The 22,049-nt window shown below is 40.7% G+C and overlaps 1 protein-coding gene across 2 annotated transcripts in view; it reads left to right on the top strand.

Annotated features, from left to right (window-relative positions):
* The first annotated feature begins 34 nt into the window (after positions 1-34).
* The window catches only part of FANK1 (fibronectin type III and ankyrin repeat domains 1), a 91,929-nt gene continuing 69,914 nt past the window's right edge, over positions 35-22,049 (top strand). The window contains exon 1 of one of the 2 annotated variants that reach the window (XM_072972094.1): positions 35-160. In XM_072972094.1, the coding sequence (XP_072828195.1) occupies positions 148-160 (13 nt within the window). In that variant the 5' untranslated portion in view covers positions 35-147. Of the gene's footprint in view, positions 161-7,312; positions 7,402-22,049 lie in introns of those variants that run through there. The other variant, XM_072972095.1, reaches the window with a different exon arrangement.

The following is a 22,049-nucleotide window of genomic DNA, read 5'->3' on the forward strand; positions in this document are numbered from 1 at the left end:
CCTCCCTCTCGCCGTCCCTCCTGCCCCTCCTCCCCCGCCCTCCGGGTTGTCAGGGCAACCGAAGCGACGCCGGCCGGGAGGAGAGGCGTTAGGCTAGGCGGCGGCGGCGCTGGGGCTCGGCCCGTGGGGGCCCGGGAGCAGCTGACCATGGAGCCCCAGAGTAAGGGGGCTGGGGCCGGGGCCGGGGCCGGGGCCGGGGCGGGCGGGCCTCCCCGGAACGGGTGTGGCGCGCGGCTCCGCAGGCTTTTAACGCTGGAACTACGGTCTCCCCCTTGCGCTTCTCCCTTGGTGAGAGAAGGGGGCTAAACCCTGCCGAGGGTGTCCGCCGGGAGCCGGAGGCCCGGGTGAGCTTGGTGTGTGGGCAGAAGGATGCAGCGCCCCCAGGGTGTTCCTTCCTGAAATGACCCCAAGCAAATCCGTTTATTATTACTATTACTGTCGTTGTTGTTATTTTTAGTTTGGTAGTTTGAGTCGTTGACTGTAAATAGCCATTCTCCTTCTAAAGTTTCAGCAATTGAACGTGCAGCGAGGCTGGTCTTGTATTTATTAGAGACCCCTTCCTCCTCCCAGAAGTCGGAGATTTGAAGGAGCAAAAAAAAAAAAAAGGTTTGTCTAAGAGTATTTAATCATTACTAGAAGTTCTACAAAGTAGGCTTGGACATGCAAAAAATGTTATCATTTCCTGTTTCCCACATTTTTTGGCAAAAAGTGGGCAGTCTGAAGTTAACAGATCTAATACGACCTTTAACTTGTATGTTTAAAAATATTGTTATTGTTGTTGTTTGTTGTTATTATTGATGATGATGATGATGATGATGATGATTCAAACCACTCTAGGGACATAGTGCTCCGTCTTTCTTTCCCAAGCTAATGCTTTATTGCTGCTTTTGTTCTTAAAATGAGAATAGTATTTTATATGGAAGTAGAAAGACCTTGAACGTTTATAGAAGATTCAGTTTAACTCTCAGAACCACGCCGTCTTTTCTAGCACAATTTCAGAAATGGAAGTACTCAGACCAAATCCATTCTCTGGGGGCTGTGCTGACATTATTAGAGGCCATTAGTTTCCAAGAAGGCTTTTAAAGACTTTTTCATTACCTTCAACTCACTTGCTGTGGAGAAAGCTGAAAAGCTGAGAGTTATAGTTTGCGTTGATTTTATATAGTATCCTGTCACTTGCATTGCAACTCCTTGGATTCAACATTTTATCTAACATATTGAAAGGAATTTAACTGACAACAAAACTAATACTTTGTCACGTGTCAAACCGATGCCAGGGTGTGTTCTCTCTTTAGAGAAGAAATAAATTGAAGTGAAATAGGTCTTTTAAAAACAGCAACTTTATTTCTTCAGATTTATGTTACCGTTTAAATGTGTAAGCTATGAATTTCAAGTCCTTCAGTGCTCAGATGCTTTATCCGCCCACACTCATTCATGGTATTCATTTTGTTCCAAACAGTGTCCTAGTGGGTGAAGGACTGAACCATGAATAGGATAGTGTTAGCTTTGGTTATCCCTGGACAACTAAGCAGAGACTTGTCCAAGAATTACTGAAACCTCCCTGGGGTCTGAGTTTGGGGGGCTTCCGGTAGGAAGAAACAGTAAGCCTGCAGAATGACCCAGCAAAGGATGAGGGAAAGGGAGTCCAAGCAGAGGGAATCCCTTGGGCATTCGCCCTGAGGCCTGAGAGAGCAGTGTGGGTTTGAGTCTCAGAGTCCAAAGATCAGTAAAGCTGTAACTCAGATGACTGCGGGGTGGAGGGGAAGAGGATAAAAAGAGGCGAGGCTGGAAAAGTCAGTAGGAACCGGTACATGAAGGCTTTGTAAAACTGTGTGAGAAATTTATTATATCCTTGAATTATACATCTATGTCTCATCTAACTGGATTTTTGAGGTGAAAAATATTTAAGTAATCTATACCTGAGGAAGAACTATACATTTATTCTTTCCCACATACTCTTAAATGTTGTTGTCAATTTAATTTTAGATAATTCAAAAAATAACGATGTATCTTAGAGAATTCTTTCACAGCCTAAGAAACACCATTTTGAGTAATTATTTATTAAATTATTTTCTGACAGTAATTGTTTAAAATGACAAGATTAAATGATCTTTAAGATCCTTTTTTTATTGAAGTACAGTTGATTTGCAATGGTATGTTAGTTTCAGGTATACAGCAAAGTGATTCAATTACATATAAATATAAATTCAGGTCCCTTTTAAATTCAAGATTCATACTCAATCAGATTTCACCTGAGACTCAGGTTACTATTTTATTCTCTCAGACATTGGAGAATACTATGGCTCAGATATTAATGAATATTACAATTATACTGTCATTAGTATTATATTAACTATATTATGTTGCTATGCCAATATTGTCTAACATATGTTAAGCCTGGTCTGTACATGGTGCCTTTTAGTATTGAGGGATTTCAAATAGCATTTTACAAGCATAGTTGAATGTAGCATCAGTAAATTGATTAAAAGGAAGGCTCTTCCTTAATTGCTTTCAAAAATTAAGTGTATATCTAAGGACAACACTGAGAAACTGCTAGAAATAACCCCCAAGTCAGTCTTATCCATTCTGTTTCCACACACACTTAGGTTTCTATTATTTTTAGGAATGACCTTTATTAACTGAGTCATTAAAATCCAATAAACATAAACTCTTCAAATCCCACAGCTGGATTGTACTCTGGCAATAGGCAGAGGATGACAGAGGCTACCACCGTTTTACAGAATAATAACAAGTCAACGATCCAAGAAATGACTCCTCAGGGAAAGGGCAAATTAAATAAGTTCACAACCTTGGGCTGTTCAGAATGGTTCTGACTCTTGGCTTTAATTATCTTCTTCCTAAACTAACTACCCACTGTTGGAAAGATAACCCACGTATGAAATAACATGGACAATGTACACCAGATTCTTTTCATTTTAAGAAAATGCTTAAGTTCAACAGTACTATTTCTTCCCTAATTTTTTAATAAGTGAAAATGCCAAGAGGTATCTTTCAGGGTCTTTAATCCTCCCTCTCGTGATCTTTCCTAGCCTACCAAACCACCCTAAACAAACACATAATCTGAATTTTAAAATACATATATTTATCAATTGCAGCATCATGAGAAGCCCTCAGCCCCCACTTACCACCACATTGCCACCTGCCCCCAAACTTTCCCAATATAAAAAAATCTGGGTCTAGTTTAGGCTGAGTAACAGTTTCTTGATATATACATTTTCTTTTAAAACAAATGTTTAATGGAGATCTAAGTTATTCCAATGACTAAGAGACTGAGGCATATCCTTAAAGGAGTGAAGACTTCTTTCTCCAAACCTGTTTTTCCACATATATGAATAGGATTTCACTATCTTCCCACTTACACCAGCTGGAAATCTGAGAGTCATCCTTAACGCCTGTCTGTTACTCACCACCCCTCCGACTCACCCCACCCACCAGCGTGCCCGTGTCTTCCACCTTCAAAGTACACCCCAGATGTGCGTCCTTCTCTCCGTCCCTGCTGTCATCACTGGTACTCCAGGCCACCATCTTGCCTAAACCATGATTGGAGGCTCTACTGATTTCTGTATTTCCCCTCCCCCAACTGTGCTCACCTGGGAGCCAGAGTGAGCTTTTCAAAGTACACGTCGGATCATATCTCTCCTCTGCCAAAAGCCCTCCAAAGTTCTTACTTAGCTACTGCTTCAAACCACCATTGTACGTGATCTTGGATTCATCATGCTTCAGACCCATTGGTCCTTTTGTCCTTTAAACATATCAGGCTCCTTTCAGGACTGTGGGTCTTTGCACAAGCTCTTCCCTCTGCCAGGGCTACTTTCTCTTCCTGCTCTGGCAGGTCTGACTCTGTCCTCTGGTCTTAGCTTAAATGTCACTCTTCACTGAGTGCTTCCCTGACTTCCTGAAGAGGGTCCTGCCCCCTCCCTGATGTTATGCTATCTCTGCCATGGTGACAATTTGTAATTCTTTTGTTAATTTTTAAAAGCTGGCTTCTCTACTGCACTGTAGGGTAGCAGAAGAGGTCCCTGCTATTCTCTCCCTAGTGCTTAACGTGGAATCAGCCCCGAACAAGCATTTATTGAACAGACAGCACTGCTGTTAACACCTGGCTGCCTTATTTAATTTTATTTCCTTAAGAGCATTGCAGGGTGCTTAAAAAGAAAGCCATTTTACTCTACAGTAGAAATGGCTGTGCACCAGTGAAATTTGAAGTGCCTCTTGTGGAATATGCTTTGGGTCAAGTCCATTTAAATCAGGTGCTTATGACTGTCAGGTCAGTTACAAGTATGGCAGTCCTTTTTCTTCACTAGCCTAAAAGAGGTGTTTTAAGTATCATTCTATCCAGTAAAATTAAGGAAATAGGCACGTAATCTTATTTTGGGGACCAAAGGACTGCCAGAGCATAGACCCAGCAAAATCTTTGCACTGCGGTGGAGTACTTGTTCATTAATTATCTGAGAGGCTGGTAAGAATTTAAGAGCAATAAATTGCTTAAGCCTAGGAACATTTTTAAAAGTCTGTGTAACAATTTTTTTATCAAGTAGTCTTAGCCTGTAAAGGATGTTAATTCTCTCAGGTTATAATTCATATACTAGTGAGTATGGTGTGATGGGTGCAGTTGTGTCTCACTGGGAGCTCTGCATTATCCCCAGACTGAGTGTATACCTGATAACTTGGGTTTCACCTCCTCCTGCTGTAAAAGGAAGCACTGTTGGGACATGCTTACTATGGGGACTTGCCCAGACACGCCCAGGAACTGAACTAGCCAACCAGTTCACAGGAGGGGTTTGTGCCTAAGCCTCATCCAAGAGTGGTCTGAATGACTCATTAAGTACAGAAGGTGGTGCAGACTTGTTAACAAGTAAACAGCTCACACCACTGCTCTGTGCATTCCCATGCTCACAGGACCAGGGCAAGCCAGGAGCAAAACTGGAGATGCTTGTCCTCAGGACCCTCCTGCGGGAATTCTGGGAGCATTTCTCTCCTGAGAGGCAGAAAGAAAGGAGGCATTCCTTGCTCTTAGACCCCAGGTGCTGATTCCTTTGGCTGTGACTCTGCCCCGTTCCAGATGATCAGGGACCCTTCCCTGGCCTCGCCTTTTTGGGAGATACACTCTCTTGCCTCCTTGTTTCTGCCTGGAACCCATCCACATATCTGTCCTTTGAAACAGCTCTCAGACATGACCATTTCTCAAAAACTTTGTCTGTCTGTTTACTCTGCTCAAACCCAAATCAGAGTTAATTTCTCCATCTTAGGTACTGTGTCTGCAGGTGTTACTACTTTTATTATTCTAATACGTTGTAATTGATACATACTTATATGTTCAACGCTCCTATTAGAAGTCAACTTGAAATAGATTAAGGGCTTAAATGTAAGACCTGAAACTGAAAATCTCCTAGGGGAAAACATAGGGAAAACGCTCCTTGACATTGATTTTGGCAATGGTTTCTTGGAGATGACACTAAAAGCACAAGCAACGAAAGCAAATATCCACACGTGGGACTACATCAAACTAGTAAGCTTCTGTACAGCAAAAGGAACAATCAACAGAATGGAAAGGCAACCTGCAGAATGGGAGGAAATGTTTGCAAACCGTCTATTGGTAGGGGTTAATATCCAAAATATATGAGAAACTCAGAAGCAGAAAAACAAATAATCCACTTAAAAAATGGACAGGATACCTAAATAGACATTTTTCCAAAGAAGACATACAAATGACCAACAGATACATGAAAAGGTGCTTGACGTCACTGATCATCAGGGACATGCAAATCAAAACCACAATGAGATACCACCTCACACCTGTTAGAAAGGCTATTATCAAAAAGATAGAGATAAGTGTTGGCAAGGATGTGGAGAAAAGAGAACCCTCGTCGGCTGTTGGTGGGTATGTAAATTAGAACAGCTACTATAGAAAACAATGAACAGTGTGGAGTCTTCCTAGAAAATCAGAGAATAGAACTACCAAATGATTCAGCAATCCCACTTCTGGATGTGTATCCAAAGGAAATTATATCAGGATCTTACAGCGATACCTGCAGTCCTGTTCATTGCAACATTATTCACAATAGCCAAGATATGGAAACAAAGTGTCTGTCTATGGATGAGTGGTTAAGGAAGATGTGATATAGATACACAATGGAATATTATTCAGCCATGAGAAAGATGGAAATCCTGCCATTTGCAACAACATGGATGGACCGTAAGGGCATTATGCTAAGTGAAAAAAGTTAAAGACAAATACTGTATGATATCACCTACATGTAGAAGCAAAACAAGCTGAGCTCATGTAAACAGAGCAGAATGGTGGTTACCAAGGGCTGGGGGGTGAAGGAACTGGGCAGGTATCAGTCAAAGAACACAAACTTCAAGTGAGAAGCTGAATGAGTTCTGGGCATCGTATCTGGTGACTGTGGTTAACAATTCCGTATTGTATTTTTGAAAGTTGCTGAGAGAATAGATCATAAATGTTCTCAGTGCATGAAGACAAAAGGTAATTATGGGGGGTGATAGAGGTGTTGCGCAGCCTGAGCTGGTAGTCATTTCACAGTTTATAGGTGTATCAAATCTTCAGTCTGTACGTCTTAAACTTACACAAGATGATGTGTCTATTATATCTAATAAAGCTGGGGTGAGGGGAAAGCTGTGAGCTCATCTTTTTCCTTCCTGAAGCTCTCTGGAAGACAGGAAAGAAACCAACTAGCCCTATTGTGCTAATTACTTTTACTAAAGGGTCCTAAGGCAGCAACTATTTGGTTATCCTGAGCCTTGCGTTTTACAGGACTTGATAACAGGTTTCTGCTTTGTAGTTTAAGTGACTTTTTCGCCACGATGAGCAGTGCACTACCAGTGTCCCTTTACTGTTGGGAGTCGTCAGTGTCTTTAAAATCAAATCAGATCGAAGAAACAATCCCAGACAACCCAGTACCGAATCAGAAGAATCCTGGAAGTTCTGTTTCCCTGGACCCCACTTTCCTATTAATGTTTGTATCCACCAGGATTTAATCAGAAAAGTGAAACCACCGTGAGGGGCGCAGGATAAGGGGCCTCTAACAGGGATTAGACCTTGTATGATCGTGGGAGCTGGTGGAGAAGTCAGCGCAAACTGTTGCCTCTGCGACTGATGCTGGGCTGTTGTGGCTTCAAGTCGGCGAGGCAGGCGGTTGGGAAGGAAAGCTGGGTATGAAAGTGGGGAAAGCACCTAAAATGGGAGCCTACCAAGAAAAACTGGCACCTGCCAGGACACAGTGGAGCCCACGTCTGTCTCTCACCCCCTCCAAGGTCAGTGATGGGCATGGTCTGCGAGAGAAACTGCTGACCTGCCCCATGGAGCCGTACGCACGCCCGGCACAGCACTTTGGGGAACTGGAGAGAGCCTGTGTTCATGTGAGTGACTGGCCTGTCTCTTTGCATTTTGTGATTTCTTAGTCTGGTTTCAGTACCAAGTTTACTTTCATCTCAAAAAATGAGCTCGGCTGTGTTCCTTCTATTTTTGTTTTCTTTCTGTTTTTATTCTCTTAAAAATCTTTGAAATGTTGATGCTATTTCTCCCTTAAGTTGAAGGGAAGCCATCTGTACCTGGGGTTTTCTTTGTGGGCAGGTTTTTAGTTGTGAGTGCTGGTTACTTAATACACATTGGGGTACATACACTTCTGTTTCTTTGCTTTGGCATGCTGTGTCTTTCAAAGACTTAGCCCTTTTAATCTAAATTATCTAGTTTCTTGCCTTGAGTTTGCTTATATAAATTCTTGTCTTTATAGTATCTGTAGGATTTGTAGTGATAACCCTTTTCATTTCTTATATTATTAATTTGTGCTTTATCTTTTTTTTAATCATCCTTCTAGAGTTTTATATTAGTTATCTACCAGCACATAACAAATTACTCCAAACTTAATGTCTTCAAACAGCCAACATTTATGATGTGTAGCAGACAGACTTCTAAGATGGTCCCCATGATCTCTATGTCCCAGTGTCACACCCCGTACAATCTCCTCCCTTTTAGTGTGGGTGGGATCTATGACTTGCTTCTAACCAATAAAGTATTGTGTATGTGATGGGTTGTTACCTGTGTGTGTGGCAGGTGGCCTCTGGGACCTGAGGTTGGCATCGAGTCCATGGCCAGTGAAAAACCTGGGTACTCAATTGTACAAACACAAGGAAATGAATTCTGTCAACAACTGGATTGAGCTTAGAGGTGAATTATTCCCCAGAATGCCTCCAGATAAGAGTTTAGCTTAGTTGATACCTTAACTGCAGCCTTATGAGGCCCTGAGCAGAGAACCCACTTGAGTTGTGCCCAAATTCCTGACTTACAGAAAATGTGAGATAATAAACGTGTGCTTTCTTAAAATGTTCACATGTGGTAATTTGTTATGCAGTAATAAAAAATTAATATATTGTCTCATGTAGTTTCTGTGGGCCAGGTTTCAGGAATACCTCAGCTAAGGGTTCTGTCTTGGGTTGTAGTCAGTATGCTGGCCAGGGATGCAGCCATCTGAAGGCCTGACTGAGGCTGGAGGATCTGACTTCAAGATGGGTCCTTCAGCACGGCTGACAAGGTGGTGCTGTCAGCAGGGGCCCTCAATAACAGAGCGCCTTGACTTCTCCATAGAGTTGCTTGAGCGTCTTTACAACATGGGAGCTTATTTCACGCAGAGTGTATGGTCTAAGAGAGAACAAGGTGGAAGCTGCAGTGTCTTGTAGAGTCTAGCCTAGGATATCATACTCTCTCAGGTGCATTATTGTCTCAGTAACATAGGTCGGCCCTGTTCAGTATAAGAGGAGACTATGCGAGGGTGCAGACAGCAGGGCTGAGAATCTCTGGAGGCCACCTTGGAGACTGGACATCACAGAAATTATCAGTTGTAGTATTCTTTTCAAAGAACCAGTTTTCGGCTTTTTATATTTTCTCCATTATGCATTTGTTTTCTATTTCATTGATTTCTGGTTTTATCCTTATTTCCATCATTTAAATTTGCTGTTCATTAAAAAAATTTTTTTTGAGATAGGTGCTTACATCATTGCTTTCAGCCCTCTTTTTCAAATAAATGCATCTAAGACTATGAATTTCCCCCAGGCCCAAATTTAGCTGTGTTCTTGAAGGTTTTTTTTTTTTTTTTTGGTAAAGTTCTATTGAAGTGTGACATTTGTACAAGAAAGTACACAGTATTAAATCTACAGGTTGATGAATAACCACAAAGTAAACACTCTGTTACTAGCAGCTAGATCAAGAAATGGACGACCGCTTGTTATTTCAAAGTCTGACTCTTGTAATATTGCCAGTTACCTTAAAGTTCATGTGTGATCGTTTCAACACTTGAATCACTTGTAGGTTTGTTTGTCTTCTCTGTTTTTGCTGTTAGTTTTCAGTCATTTGGTCATGTATCTTGGCATTCCTGGTAATTTTGGATTGCCTGACATTCTTTGTGAGAAATCATAGAGGGTTTGGTAGATACTATCCATAGAGGATTTTAATTAGCCTTTGGCTGGCATTTAGTTTAGTTGAGGGTGGTCTATTTCAGTTTGCCCTTTTTCCTAGAATGTAGCCAGCCATTTCAGGGATATTAGCTGGAACCCTGGGATATTCACAGGTGCCCTTCCTTTTCAGGAAGCCTTGTACTTCTATGTGTTTGGTTCTTTTTAGATTCCCAGCACCATGATATTGCCAAAATCTCTGCTTATGTGTGGTCAGCAGATTCCTCAAGGAGGAATTGCTGTGCTCTTTTCCCTGTGTTGCTTTTTCTCTAGGATCTTAAGCCGTGGTTGTTTTGGCAGTCTTCAATTCCAGTGTTTTTGTCTCCCCAGGTCAGTGTGACTGTCAAAGTTCTGTGATACTGCTATTTGTGCTCCCTGCCCCAGGTGTGAATCAGCAGATGCCCCAAGGACCAGTGTGGGGGGGATGGGGGCCAGCTTCAGTGCTCTTTTCTTCTCTCTGGGACCTTGGGACCAAGTCTTGTCTATGCTTTTGGACCCTGATGCCTTCATACAGCTGTTTTTATATATTACCGAGTTTTTGTTCTTAGTGGAAGTATTAGTGTGATACCTGCTGGAAGCCGAACTTGGTAATTAAAGTTTCAACAGAATATTCTTAAAGATATTTAACTCAAACGAATTAATCGGGGCTTTCAATAATTTTTTCATAGCCTTTTTTTTTTGCAGTCTGAAAACATATGTAAAAAATTTAATTTATTAATCCAACCACATTTCCTATCTTTTAATCATTCAATATGTAGTTAGCAAGTGAATAAATTTTACACATGAGATCTATGTCTTCCAGTTTGTGATCAAATTGCATAGGTCCTAGTTAATAAAGATAAATTGAGACTTCAGTAGATGATTTTTCTGCGCTAATTCCTTGAAGATTAAAAGAAACTCATAACCATTTTATGTACATTGCATAGAAGGCACTTTTGATGGTTAAAAAATTAAATGTATCAAAAATAAAGTGAAGCCAAAGATGACTAAGGGAATCATTTCTCCAGGGGAAAGCAGTCTCTGCTGTCCTTTAACATTTTATTTGTTAATTTGGCTTAGAATGTGTTCAGGATATTCTCCGAGCTGGTGAAAGGTGTCACTTCAGCTTCCTTGGATCCACTCAGATGGAGTCTTTTCTCTCTCTGTTGACTGGCTTCCTCTCCACTCCGGGCGTATTTTGGGATAAGGACACCACTGGTTCCCAACTATCATCAGTTCCAGTTGCCCAAGGAGAGACTGAATGTTCTTTCTTAATTCTAATTCTAAAATCCAAGGGAAGGAGTCTTATTAAGCTAGCTGTGTTGGATGCCCACCCTGTTGTGGAAGGATGCAGGGGAGGGAAGTCCATGACAGCTCATACGAACGGAAAGCAGTAAGGACCTGGGTGAACGTCAGGGCACCGTCAGCCAAGGCAGCTGCGCAAAACCACGGCGGTTCTATATTGTGTCCTGTGGGTCTTCTCGTTGCTGTGCTCTGTGGGAGGGAGGCCCGTTCCTCATTGACCATCTCCTCCAAAACTGTTACAATAGGAGCGGGGACTGAGTTTTCATTGAGTTACTTCAAAGATCCATTCAGAGATGTACAGACTACTCTTTTTTTTTTAATTTAATGACTCGACTGCTTTATCTTGCTTAAGGTGACCAAGATGAGTATTGCTAAGAACCAAAGCATTATTACAGCCAGGTCTTGCTGATCAATAATAAATTACCTCTTACTCTTTTGTTCAGGGCAATCTAAATCTAAAGTCACTCAAAATCTGAAACAAATTTATTAACAAGTCTCCTTTCTTCCCACTTCTCATGACGTGCTCTTTAGGAAACTCTATGTACTTGTCCTCCAATGTAAGATGGTCATAAATTGAACTTGAAGAAATCTTTTATACAGATTAATAGGAGGAATTTAGTCAGGCATGATGAAATCTAAAGACATGGAGTAGCCACAGTATTCTTGCTTTTTGGTCCATAAGGCGAAAATAACTTGCAGTTCAGTTCACCGTGTAATTCTAAGAATGCAGCTGACCTAAGAACCAGAACCTGCAGCACGGGACGTGTGCATTTACACTGCGGTGGCCTGTGAGCAGTCACAGGCGTCCTGAAAGCCACCTTTATCTCTCTCACCAGTAAAGACCAGTGTGACAAGGTTCAGGACAAAACTTCCTGGTTTAGGTCGGTAACTCTCACCGAACGCAACTTTGTGTGCCCGAAGCGCCCAGAGGCCAAACAAACCCAAACTTCAGTCCTGAATAGTTGTTTCTCCTGAGAACCAGGACGTTCTCCTATGTAGTCATGGTACGATTATCATGATACGATTAACGCCCCTCCCGGAGTTAACACTGACATGATAATCTTATCTAATGTGTACTCCTCATTTGTATTTTCCCAGTTGCCTTAATAACATCCTTATGGCTGCCTTTTTCTCTTAAAAAGAGACCAGGACCCAATCCAGGTTTACACCTTGCATTTAATTGTCATATTCTTTCATTCTTTAATCTAGAACAGTCTCCCATATTTTTTTTCCCCTTTCATGACACTGACATTTTTGAAGCGGCCGATTGTCTTAGAGAATGTTCCCTGCTAGATTTGTCTGATCGTTGCCTCAAGACGTTTTAAGTCAAATATCTGCACAAGGAATGTAACGTTACCCGTGATGCTGTGTCCTTTGCAGGGCCTCACATCAGCAGGCACATGACACCAGTTCTGTACAGTATTTTGATACAGTGTCATTGCTATGATGGAAAAAGAAGAGACAAATTTTCTGGAACGCAGTGTAATTACAGGCTGGGGAATCGCAGTTCAGAAGAGGAAGACTCGTTTCTCAAGGCGTTCAGAACTCCGCTGCAGGGGCTGGTCCATTCGTATTGCTCCAGCCACAACTCGGTGCTTCCCACGTTCGGGGTGTGGGCTAGGTGTGGGGTGGCAGGAAGTATGGAGATGAAGGGCATCCCCGCTGCTCTAAGGAATGCCCTCCTAGCAGAGGAGAACCTGACATGCGTGGAATTACTTTCCAGGGGGATAAGACAGCATTTTTCAGCTTGGGTCCAGGGCACAGATGTGATCATGGCAAGAGCTGTGAATCAGTGGCTTGTAACTGGGCCAAACTAGTATCTTTTTTTCACTGCTTCTGGGTACACTCTTATGATTCTAATCAGGCCTGTCTCCTTCCTCCCTTCCTCATTCACTAGTCATTCACGTTTCTATTCCTTCACTCATGTTGACTCACCAGTGTTCCGCTCTCCACTGTCTGTGGTAGCCAGCCTCTAACATGGCCCCCACGGCCCCTCCTGCCCACAGTGTCCTCACCCTTGCCCCCTGCCTCATTACGCCAAGGTAGGTCTGTGTGGCCCACGGCGTACGGCAGAAGGGACTCACTCCCTCGATTAGGTTGTAGAAGGCTGGGGCTTCTGCCTCTGACTGGTCTTCAGTCTGTCTCCTTCTCTGTCTCTCTTTCTTGCTCTTTCTCTTTTTCTGACCATCCGCCAATTGCCATGACATGAATACACTCAGCATCCTGTGAATGGCCTACATGGTGAAGAACAGAGGCCTCTGGCCAAGAACCAGCAAGGAGTGACCCCTGCCAACAAATCAGAGAGTGAGCTTGCAGGCAGATTCTCCAGGCTCAGCTGAGCCTGCGGATGGGGGCGGCCCGGGCTGATCGCTTGACCACAACCTCATGGGAGACTGTGAGCCACATCTCCCCAGCTAAGCCATTCCCAGGTTCCTGACCTTCAAAAGCTGTGAGATAATAGGCATTGTTGTTTTAAGCCACTAAATTTTGGGGTAATTTGTTATGCATCCTTGGCATCACCTGCCACCTCGCATCTGTTACTGTAACCCCTGGCCTCCATCTGCCATCCGTGACCCCTTCTGCACTTTGCTTTCTCTTCATTCTTTTTAGAGTTCATTTTACTTTTGGGATAAGTAACATAGTTACAAGTTTCAAATATCAAAAGTTATGGAAAGTACATAGTAAGAAGTCTCCTCATTCTGTAAACTGCCACCATCATTCCAGAGCAAGTTTAAACATTACATATTTTGGAGAGCTTTCTGTTTAGTCCATAATGCATTTTCTCATTTTTAAAATAACTGTATAGTATTCTATTATATGAATTTGCCTCATTTCTTTAACCAGTCCACTACTAATGGAAATTCAGTTTGTTTCCAGTCTTTGGCTATTGAGATAGGCTGAAAAAAGATGTCTAGATCTGAATCCCTTGAACCTGTGAATATGTTGCCTTCCACAGCAAAAGGGCCTTTGCAGATGCATTAAGTGAAGGATGGTGAAGTGAGGAGAGCAGCCTGTGTTGTCCAGGTGGGCCCGATGAAGCCAACCACAAGGGTCCTTACAAGAGGGAGGGAGGCGCTTCAGAGTCAGGAAGGTGATGTGAGGATGGGAGCGGGGATTGCAGCGACACAGAGTCAGGAGCTCAGAAACGTGGGAAGCCCCGGAATCTGGAAAAGGCTCTCCCCGAGAGCCTCCAGAAAGAACAAGCCTTGGACTTCAGTTGGGCAAAGCACATTTTGGACATCTAACCTCCAAAACTGTAAAATAATAAATTTGTGTTGTTTTAAGCTACTGTGTTTGTGGGAATTGGTTGACAGCTGCCATAGGAAACCAGTACAGCTATTATTTCAAACCATTGTAAACAAAGTTGCAGTAAAGGGTCTTGTGTATCTGGCACTTTGCCTTTGTTCTCGTGTACTTGGAGGATAAACGTCTAGGTGTGGAATTGCTCAGTCAAAGGCAGTGTCAGTGTGATAATTGTTAACACCCCCGTAGGGTTTATGCTAATTTACACTTCCGACAGCAATATGCAGCTCTCTTTTTCCACGGCCTCCCCAACACCTGTGCTGCCAAACGTTTGGATTTTTACCATTCTGCTAGTGAAAAATCCGAGTTTCCTAAAACAACCTAATTATGAAATTTTCCTCTTCTGCACAACAGTTTTCAAATGTCCTTCAGAGTTAGGATTAGGTCTTTATTTCTGTTTTATTTTACACCGTTTGCCTCTGTGTCCCTCCCACTACCTTACACAAAGTGGGTTCTCCCCATAGAATGGGAAAAGGTTGCCAGTATCCATCCAGAGGCATGGATAAGAATGGGAAGTAGGTAGAATCCATTTTATCCATCTCTATATCTATCAAATTCCATTTAGGAAACAAAACGTTTGGACTAAAATATCCTACTTGCAGTCACTGATGAGTGAAGAGTTAAGAAAGGATTGCCTGGCAATCAACCTGCTGGCTGATGGACATCCGGTGGAGTCAGCAAACACAGTGTGTGCATGGCCACGCCCTGCCCTGACTTCAGACCTTCCCGTCTAAGGTCAACACGATCCAGGCTCCTCGCCAATCCTTAGTGACTGTTTGCACATGAGATAAAACCTGTTTGTTGTACCCTGTTCAAGGACTAACAGCAGCACCAGAAACTAACTCAAGTGCTTTTCCAGTGAAGAAGGAAACAAACAGAAATTTCTCCCATCTTCTCCCTCTTTCCTTCGCTTGGGGCTAAGCTATACCTCCATTCCTTATGTTTTCTTCTTTATTTGCATTGCCAGCGTCTTAGAAAAAATTTTTTTTCTTCCAGTTTCAACATCTTAATTTACTTTTTTGAGATCTTCAAACTTCAGGGAAAGGAAAAGCTATCACCCTCTTAAAAATACTGGAGACATAAGTTAGTTGCTTTTGTTTACAATGTAGCCTGGTTGGTTTGAAATTTAATAAAAACTGTTACAGTAAAAGTTCTGATCTGGGAAATATCCTGGTTAATAACTTGAGCTGTTAGCTAAAATTTTTATCCCTTTAATATGTAGTGTTGAGCTTCAGTGTGAACCAATGTTAGAGTACGGGTTTTAGATTTTCAAAACTTCCAAGAAACCACAAAGCTTAATGAATCAAATGTAATAAACCACAGAAGTACACAACGAAACAAAATCTGCTGACAATGAGCCCACTTATCAGAAATTTGTGTTTCCTGGAAAGGATATAAGACAATGAAGCCTTTTAAGAGGAACACATGCTTCCATCTCTTTGCTATTCTGAATTGGTGATTATTGACAGAAATATCCAGCAAGTGATTTCAAAGGGAGATGGGTGGTTCTCCATCCTTTTCTGGTTGTGCGTCCACATTTTGATCGGGACTTATTCTACAGGACACGTGAACTGGTGTCTGCCAGAAGGAGGGCACACTTGTGAAGGAGACCCTGTCCTGAGGTCCCGCACTCCAGGCGCTTCCTTCACTAATCAGTTGTCAAGACGGAAACTTGATTACAGATAGCTTAGCGTGAGTCAGGCTGGTTTGTCACAGCTGTTGCACTAAACCTTTCTCCTCTCATAGTCATTGCCACCATGACTTCCAAACTGTTTACTTTGAGGTAATTTTTAGGTTTATTTATTGTTTTAAGTAGAAGTACTGGGGATGGAACCCTGGGCCTCCACACATGCTAAGCATGTGCTCTACCAGTGGGCTATATACCCTCCCCTGCCCCAAGTTAACTTTAAGTAAAAACAAATTAATTTACAAGATTGTGAGAATGCCAACAGCACAGTAAGGCAAGGCAAGGCGGCACGATGGGCACTGGAGTCAGTGAAGCCTGGGTGCCTCCTTAGTAGCGCTCCTATGTGGCGGCTGCCACACTCACCCTCGGCTGGACTGTAAGCTCCACGAGAACAGGAGCCAGCCCTGCATGTTCGCAGGGCAGTACCTAGTAAGCACTCAAGTATTGGTTGACTAAGAAAATGGAAGACTTGAGGATGTAGGCAGTGTTGAAAACCTGAAGCTAGAGGAACCCCACAGAGAGATGGTTAAGAAAGGCTGACACTCAAGACAGTGTTCCTTAACCATTTTCACTATTTCCCCCCTAAGGAGGAAAAGTAAATTCTCCCTAACAAGAGGAATGGAATACTAAGGAACAAGATGTTTCCCAGGTACAGTTGAGCTTTGACAGGCCACAACCACGATAAGATCTAAGATACTCCCACCTTTCCCCGCCAGGAATAAGTCTGGGGGGTCCTGGCCCAGTGGAAAGCGATGAGCTGAGGCTTGGGTCTGCCTTTGTGAGCTCGCTTCCACTTCCTGAAGCTTTGATTCCCTGCAGGAGGGCAGGGGGCGGTGTTGCAGTGATTAGATGTGTGGTCTGTCAGCTCCTGGGTTGGGTTAGGTGTGGAGGTGAAATGAGACAGATCTTCTGGCAATGAACTCTAGCAATGAACTTGAATCCACTCCGAGAAGAAGGCTTGCTGAGAGGCGGCCAGGAAGGCAGGAAGCAGTTGGAAAATCCTGGGCCAGATTGGGTGAGGCTGGTGGATCCGGTCCTAGGCTATGAGGTTAGGTGTGTTGACCTGGTGTGGCTCTGACTTCAATGTGCCCCTGAAGAAACCCCATGCTTCCGCTAGGGGACTCCACTTTCTGCATTTCTAACAAAAGCACCCAGGGGTGCCCAGGCTGCCCTTCCGCAGGCCATACTTGAGTAGCGTAGAATAAACTCGTCCACGGATGTTCCTTATATTTGTTAAATTATGACCCTGATTTGGGTATACAAATATGTGTCACATATTTAATTTATTATTAATGAAATAACCAGTCACCTTCCTTCCTTGTGACCCTGGGTCACTCTCTGCCCACAGCTGTCGTAGGGTCCTTACACTGCATGTATGATGAAGCGCTCTGAGGTTGGCCATAAACCTTCACGTGAGTTTTTCCATTGGATTTGATGATTTTCTGATTTCTTCTTTTCTGACCTGACATTTTAACCAACCCCAAAGCTGTGTGACTTTACTTTTGTAATTGTCTGAACTCTCTTGGGGCTGCTCATTCTTGATTCCTTGCTTCACCACCCAGGAAACGTATGACATTTTTATTTGTTTTTGCCTTTACTGCTTCTGGAACTTTTTTTGTTTTTAATGGAGGTGCTGGGGATTGAACTCAGGACCTCGTGCGTGCTAAGCATGCACTCTACAACTGAGATGTACCCTCCCCCCTGGAACTTGTTTTTAAAGTACTGTGACTTTTCACAATGAGAAGAGTACAGATTTTTGCTAATGCTACAATCAATAGTAGTTCCCTTCAGTTGAAATGACGCTGAGACCATATCTAACAGTACAGGGGACAAACATGGACTTAGGAGGTAACTTCTGCCTCTGGGATTCTCTGTGATGGGCTTCTAAAAATTTTATTATTTTTGACCTCATTTGTTTTTCTCGTTGCTGAAGAGCATTGTCAAACATAAAACAGAGTTTTAGACTATAGTGAAGAAACAGGACACTGAACACAGAAGAAGGAACCAACCATCCTTTGGCCTGTACATTTTTCTTTTTATTTATCTGGATTCAAGATAGAGACCAAGTCTTGAAGTTTCTGACCTTTGATTCTTTCAGAAGTGTGATGGTCCATGCACTCAGTTTTAGATGTGACCTTGGAGTAAATGTTTTCTTTTACAGCCGTTTTCACAAGGTGTCCAGATGAACTGTTACTGCTCACCACAACTCACCAGATTCATTAAGCAGGAAATTTGTGGAAGTCTTTTCTCTTTTGGCTGAAAGTGTTTTTCTTGATAAAACTTTTTCTAATAAAGAGAATTTTCTGTCTCTTGGAGTAGTCCTAGTAATAAGGACAAACACTCTGGAATGATTGTTTTTTCGGCGGGAGGCCATGTAAACGTTTCTATTTCTCTGTGTGATTTATGGGAAGGGTTGACAAACATTGTTAAAACAATGATCATAAATAGAGAATGTGTCAGAGTCTGGACTCAGCACCGTGGCTGCTATCGACCCAGAGAGAATATGGGAAACCGGTGTGCCGGCGAGGGCACACATTTACAGCAGTGGTTTTGCAGGTTGCTTGTCAGAACTCATCTACCAGTAGACCAGTGTTTTATGATATTAGATGAGGCATTTTGGTAAGGGTTTCTTCTTTTTCTAAAAAAAATTTAACTATAGTTGATTTACAATACTATGTTAGTTTCGGGTGTACAGCTTCAGATTCTTTCCCATCATATGTGGAATATATTATTCCAAGATAATTGAGTATAGTTCCCTGTGCTCTACAGGAGGACCTTTTTGTTTATCTATTTTATATATAGTAGTTTGTATCTGCTAATCCCAAATTCTGAATTTATCCCTCCCCCTCCCACTTTGGTAACCATAAATTTATTTTCTATGTCTGTGAGTCTGTTTCTGTTTTGATTTGTATTTTTTTAGATTCCATATATAAGTCATATCATATATTTGTCTTTCTCTGATTTATTTAGTATGATAATCTTTAGGTCCATCCATGTTGCTGCAAATGGCAATATTTCATTCCTTTTTACTCCTGAGTAATATTCCATTGTGTGTGTGCGTGTATATATATACGCGCACACACACATATGTATGTATATATACACACACCACATTTTTTTATCCATTCATCTGTTGATGAACATTTAGTTTGTTTCTATGTCTTGGACATTGTGAATAGTGCCACTATGAACATTGGGGTGCATATTTTTTTTGACTTGCATTTAACTATTTTTTAAATTCTTTTTTGTTTGTTTTTATTTGTTTTTTGGGAGGAGTTAATTAGGTTTATATGTGTGTGTATGTGTGTGTGTATATATATATGCATATTTATATATATATAAATTTTTAATGGAGGTGCTTAGGATTGAATCCAGCACCTCATGCATGCTAAGCATATAGTCAACCACTGAGCTGTGACCCTCCCCCAACCATGTATCTTTTTGAATTACAGTTTTTGTCTTTTCTGGATATATGCCCAGGAGTGGGATTGTTGGATTATAAGGTAACTCTATTTTTAGTTTTTTAAGGAATCTCTAGGGTTTCTTTTTTTTTATTTTTTAAAGATGCTTAATATAGGTTAATATCCATTTATAAAACAAATTTGGGGGAATACTTTCAAATGCCAAGTATTGTTCTTTTATGGTGCTACATGTGGATTTTTGCTGGCCATGTAATTATTTCATTCATTAATCAGAAAACATTTATGTCTAACCCCTGCTTTCTCTCTGTTGACCTTGGTTGCTGTTGGCCTTTTGCAGTTACATATAAATTGTAAAATCATCAGGTTTTATTTTGTGACAGTTGGGATTTCCACTGGGATTCAAATGACAGGTCATTTGGTGAGAACTTTATAGTATCAAATCTTCCAATCCATGAATTTAGCACCCTACTTACTACGTTTTTGCATTCTAAAATTATATGATTTTCTCTATGAAGGTCTGCACATTTTGTGGATTTATTGCTAGGCTCATTGCATATTTGGTGCTTTGTAAATTACATAATTAAATTTTGATTTTGAGTTGTTGGGTGTATAACTAGCTAACTTGCTATATTTATAGATGTTTTTGGATGATCAATGTACATAATCATATTATCTGTAAATGAGTTTTTTCCTCCATTACCAGTTCTTTTGATTTTTAGGTACTTTCCTTTTTATTTGCTTTTCGTTTATTTTCCATGGACTAGGACCTACAGTAAAATGTTGAACAGCAGTGCTGACAGTGGTCGTCTTTGTCTTTTCAGTTTCGGAGTATACTTTCCGTGTTTTCATGTCAAGAATGTTGTCTTTTATTTATGATAGGTCTCCTTTATCAGAATAAAGAAGTTCCTATCTATTCTGATTTTGCTTGGTGTTTTTTTTAATCATGAAATCAGTTTTGAATTTTATTAAGTACTTTTGATGCGTCTGAGATGACCTTTTTCCTCCTTTAATCCCCTAATGTATTAATGTGTTTCCATGTTAAAATCAAGCATTCTTGGTATAAACAAAACTTACATTGTCCTTTTTATATATTATTCTGGAAATGTTTCTGTTGACTTCTAGTTTAATTCTTTTGTCAGAGAACACACTTTATTTGATTTCAATTCTTTAGTTTTGTTAGGGTTTGTTTTATGACCCAGAATATGGTCTATGGCACCGTGCCATACTGATCATTCTTCAAGTTTTGACTTCTTTTCCCAGTCTGCCTGCTGTTTACCTTTCAAAATCCTCTGATCACTGTTTATGTTTTGTTGAGAGTTCTTTTAATCAGTGGGAATGACTAGCTTGGGTAGCACCACAAATTGTCAACACATTCTGAAAATAACTTTTAATCCACATTGAGTAACATTGGCTTGTAAATATCTTTTCTTGCATTTGCCTTGTTGGATTTTGGTACCAAGGTTATTTTTATTTTAACCTCATAAAACAAATTGGGAAGTGTTTGTTTTTCTATTCTCTGCAAGAGTTAGTTAGATTTTTTTAACTTGTATGTTTCATGGAAATTTTTGGTGAAGACATCTGGACCTGGAAATTTCTTTAAAGGAAGATTTTTTGACTACTGATTCTCAATATATTTAATATGAGAAGACTTTTCATTCTACTTTGAGTCAGTTTTGATGTTGATTTTTCCTGGATTTTTTTTTTCATCTATACTTTATAAAGTCTGTTGGCATAAAGTTATTCAAAATTGCAACTTATCTTTCCAAAGTCTTCAGATCTATAGTGCAAGCCTTTTAAAATACTGTGTATTATTTATTTTTCTATTGCTTTTTCTTAGTAACTCTTACTAAAGGTTTGTGAATTTTATTATGAGATTTGAAGTGATGTGAACCAAGTTTTAGTTTGGTTGATGCTAGTGTATGTGTGTATATGTTTGTATTTTATTCATTTCTATTATGTCTTCCTTGTTTCTTTGAGTTTATCTTGTTCTAATTTATTTACCAATACTTAGTTTATTGATGTTTTTCAAAGTTTCTTTTCTAATGTTCATATTTAAGATTATGAATTTCTCTTTGAAAGTGGGTTCAGCTGTATCCTATAGTTTCTGACGTGTAGAACTGATGATAATTTTTCTTATAATTTTATTTTTGGTCCATGGGTTACTTAGAAGTGTATGTCTAAATTTCTAAAATGTGGATTTTCTGGTTAGCCTTTTGTTTCCCATTGCTAATTTAATTACGTTATCGTCAGACATTGTGATTTGTATTAACTCTACTTTGAGATTTGTTACTTGCTTTGCCACTCAAGTATATGGCTGATATTTTTGAAGTTGTTTCACATTTACTTGAAAGGAAGTACATTTCTGGAATCGTTAGATCTTGTGTTCTAATATGTCCATTGAGCATATTTTTTCATAATTTGGTCAAAATCTTCAACATCCTAATTTTTATTTTTTCTACTTGATGAGAGGTATGTTAGATGTCCCTCATGGTTGTGGATTTGTCTTTCTCCTTGTATTCTGTCAACTTGGGCTGTTTTCTTGAGGCTATATTTGGGTACTTTCAATTCAAAAAATATGTGTCTTTGTAATTTGAACTTTTATCAAAATAGTTTTTCATTTGCATATGCTCAGCTTTTTAATTAATATGGCTACAATAACTTTGGTTAAACTGTTCTCTGTATGTGTATTACATGTATATTTACATGTATTTTTAACTTTTAACCACTCTGTAACTTTACGATTTTGTAAAACAGCATGGAATTGGATTTAGCAACTTAACAATTTTTAGCTGAATTAGTCAATTTGCATTTATTGTGTATCCTAACAGGGCTTTTATACGTCATGGTTGAGTGTCTGGTGGGGG

Source organism: Vicugna pacos, chromosome 11 (assembly GCF_048564905.1).
Source record: "Vicugna pacos chromosome 11, VicPac4, whole genome shotgun sequence".
Lineage (NCBI taxonomy): Eukaryota > Metazoa > Chordata > Mammalia > Artiodactyla > Camelidae > Vicugna > Vicugna pacos.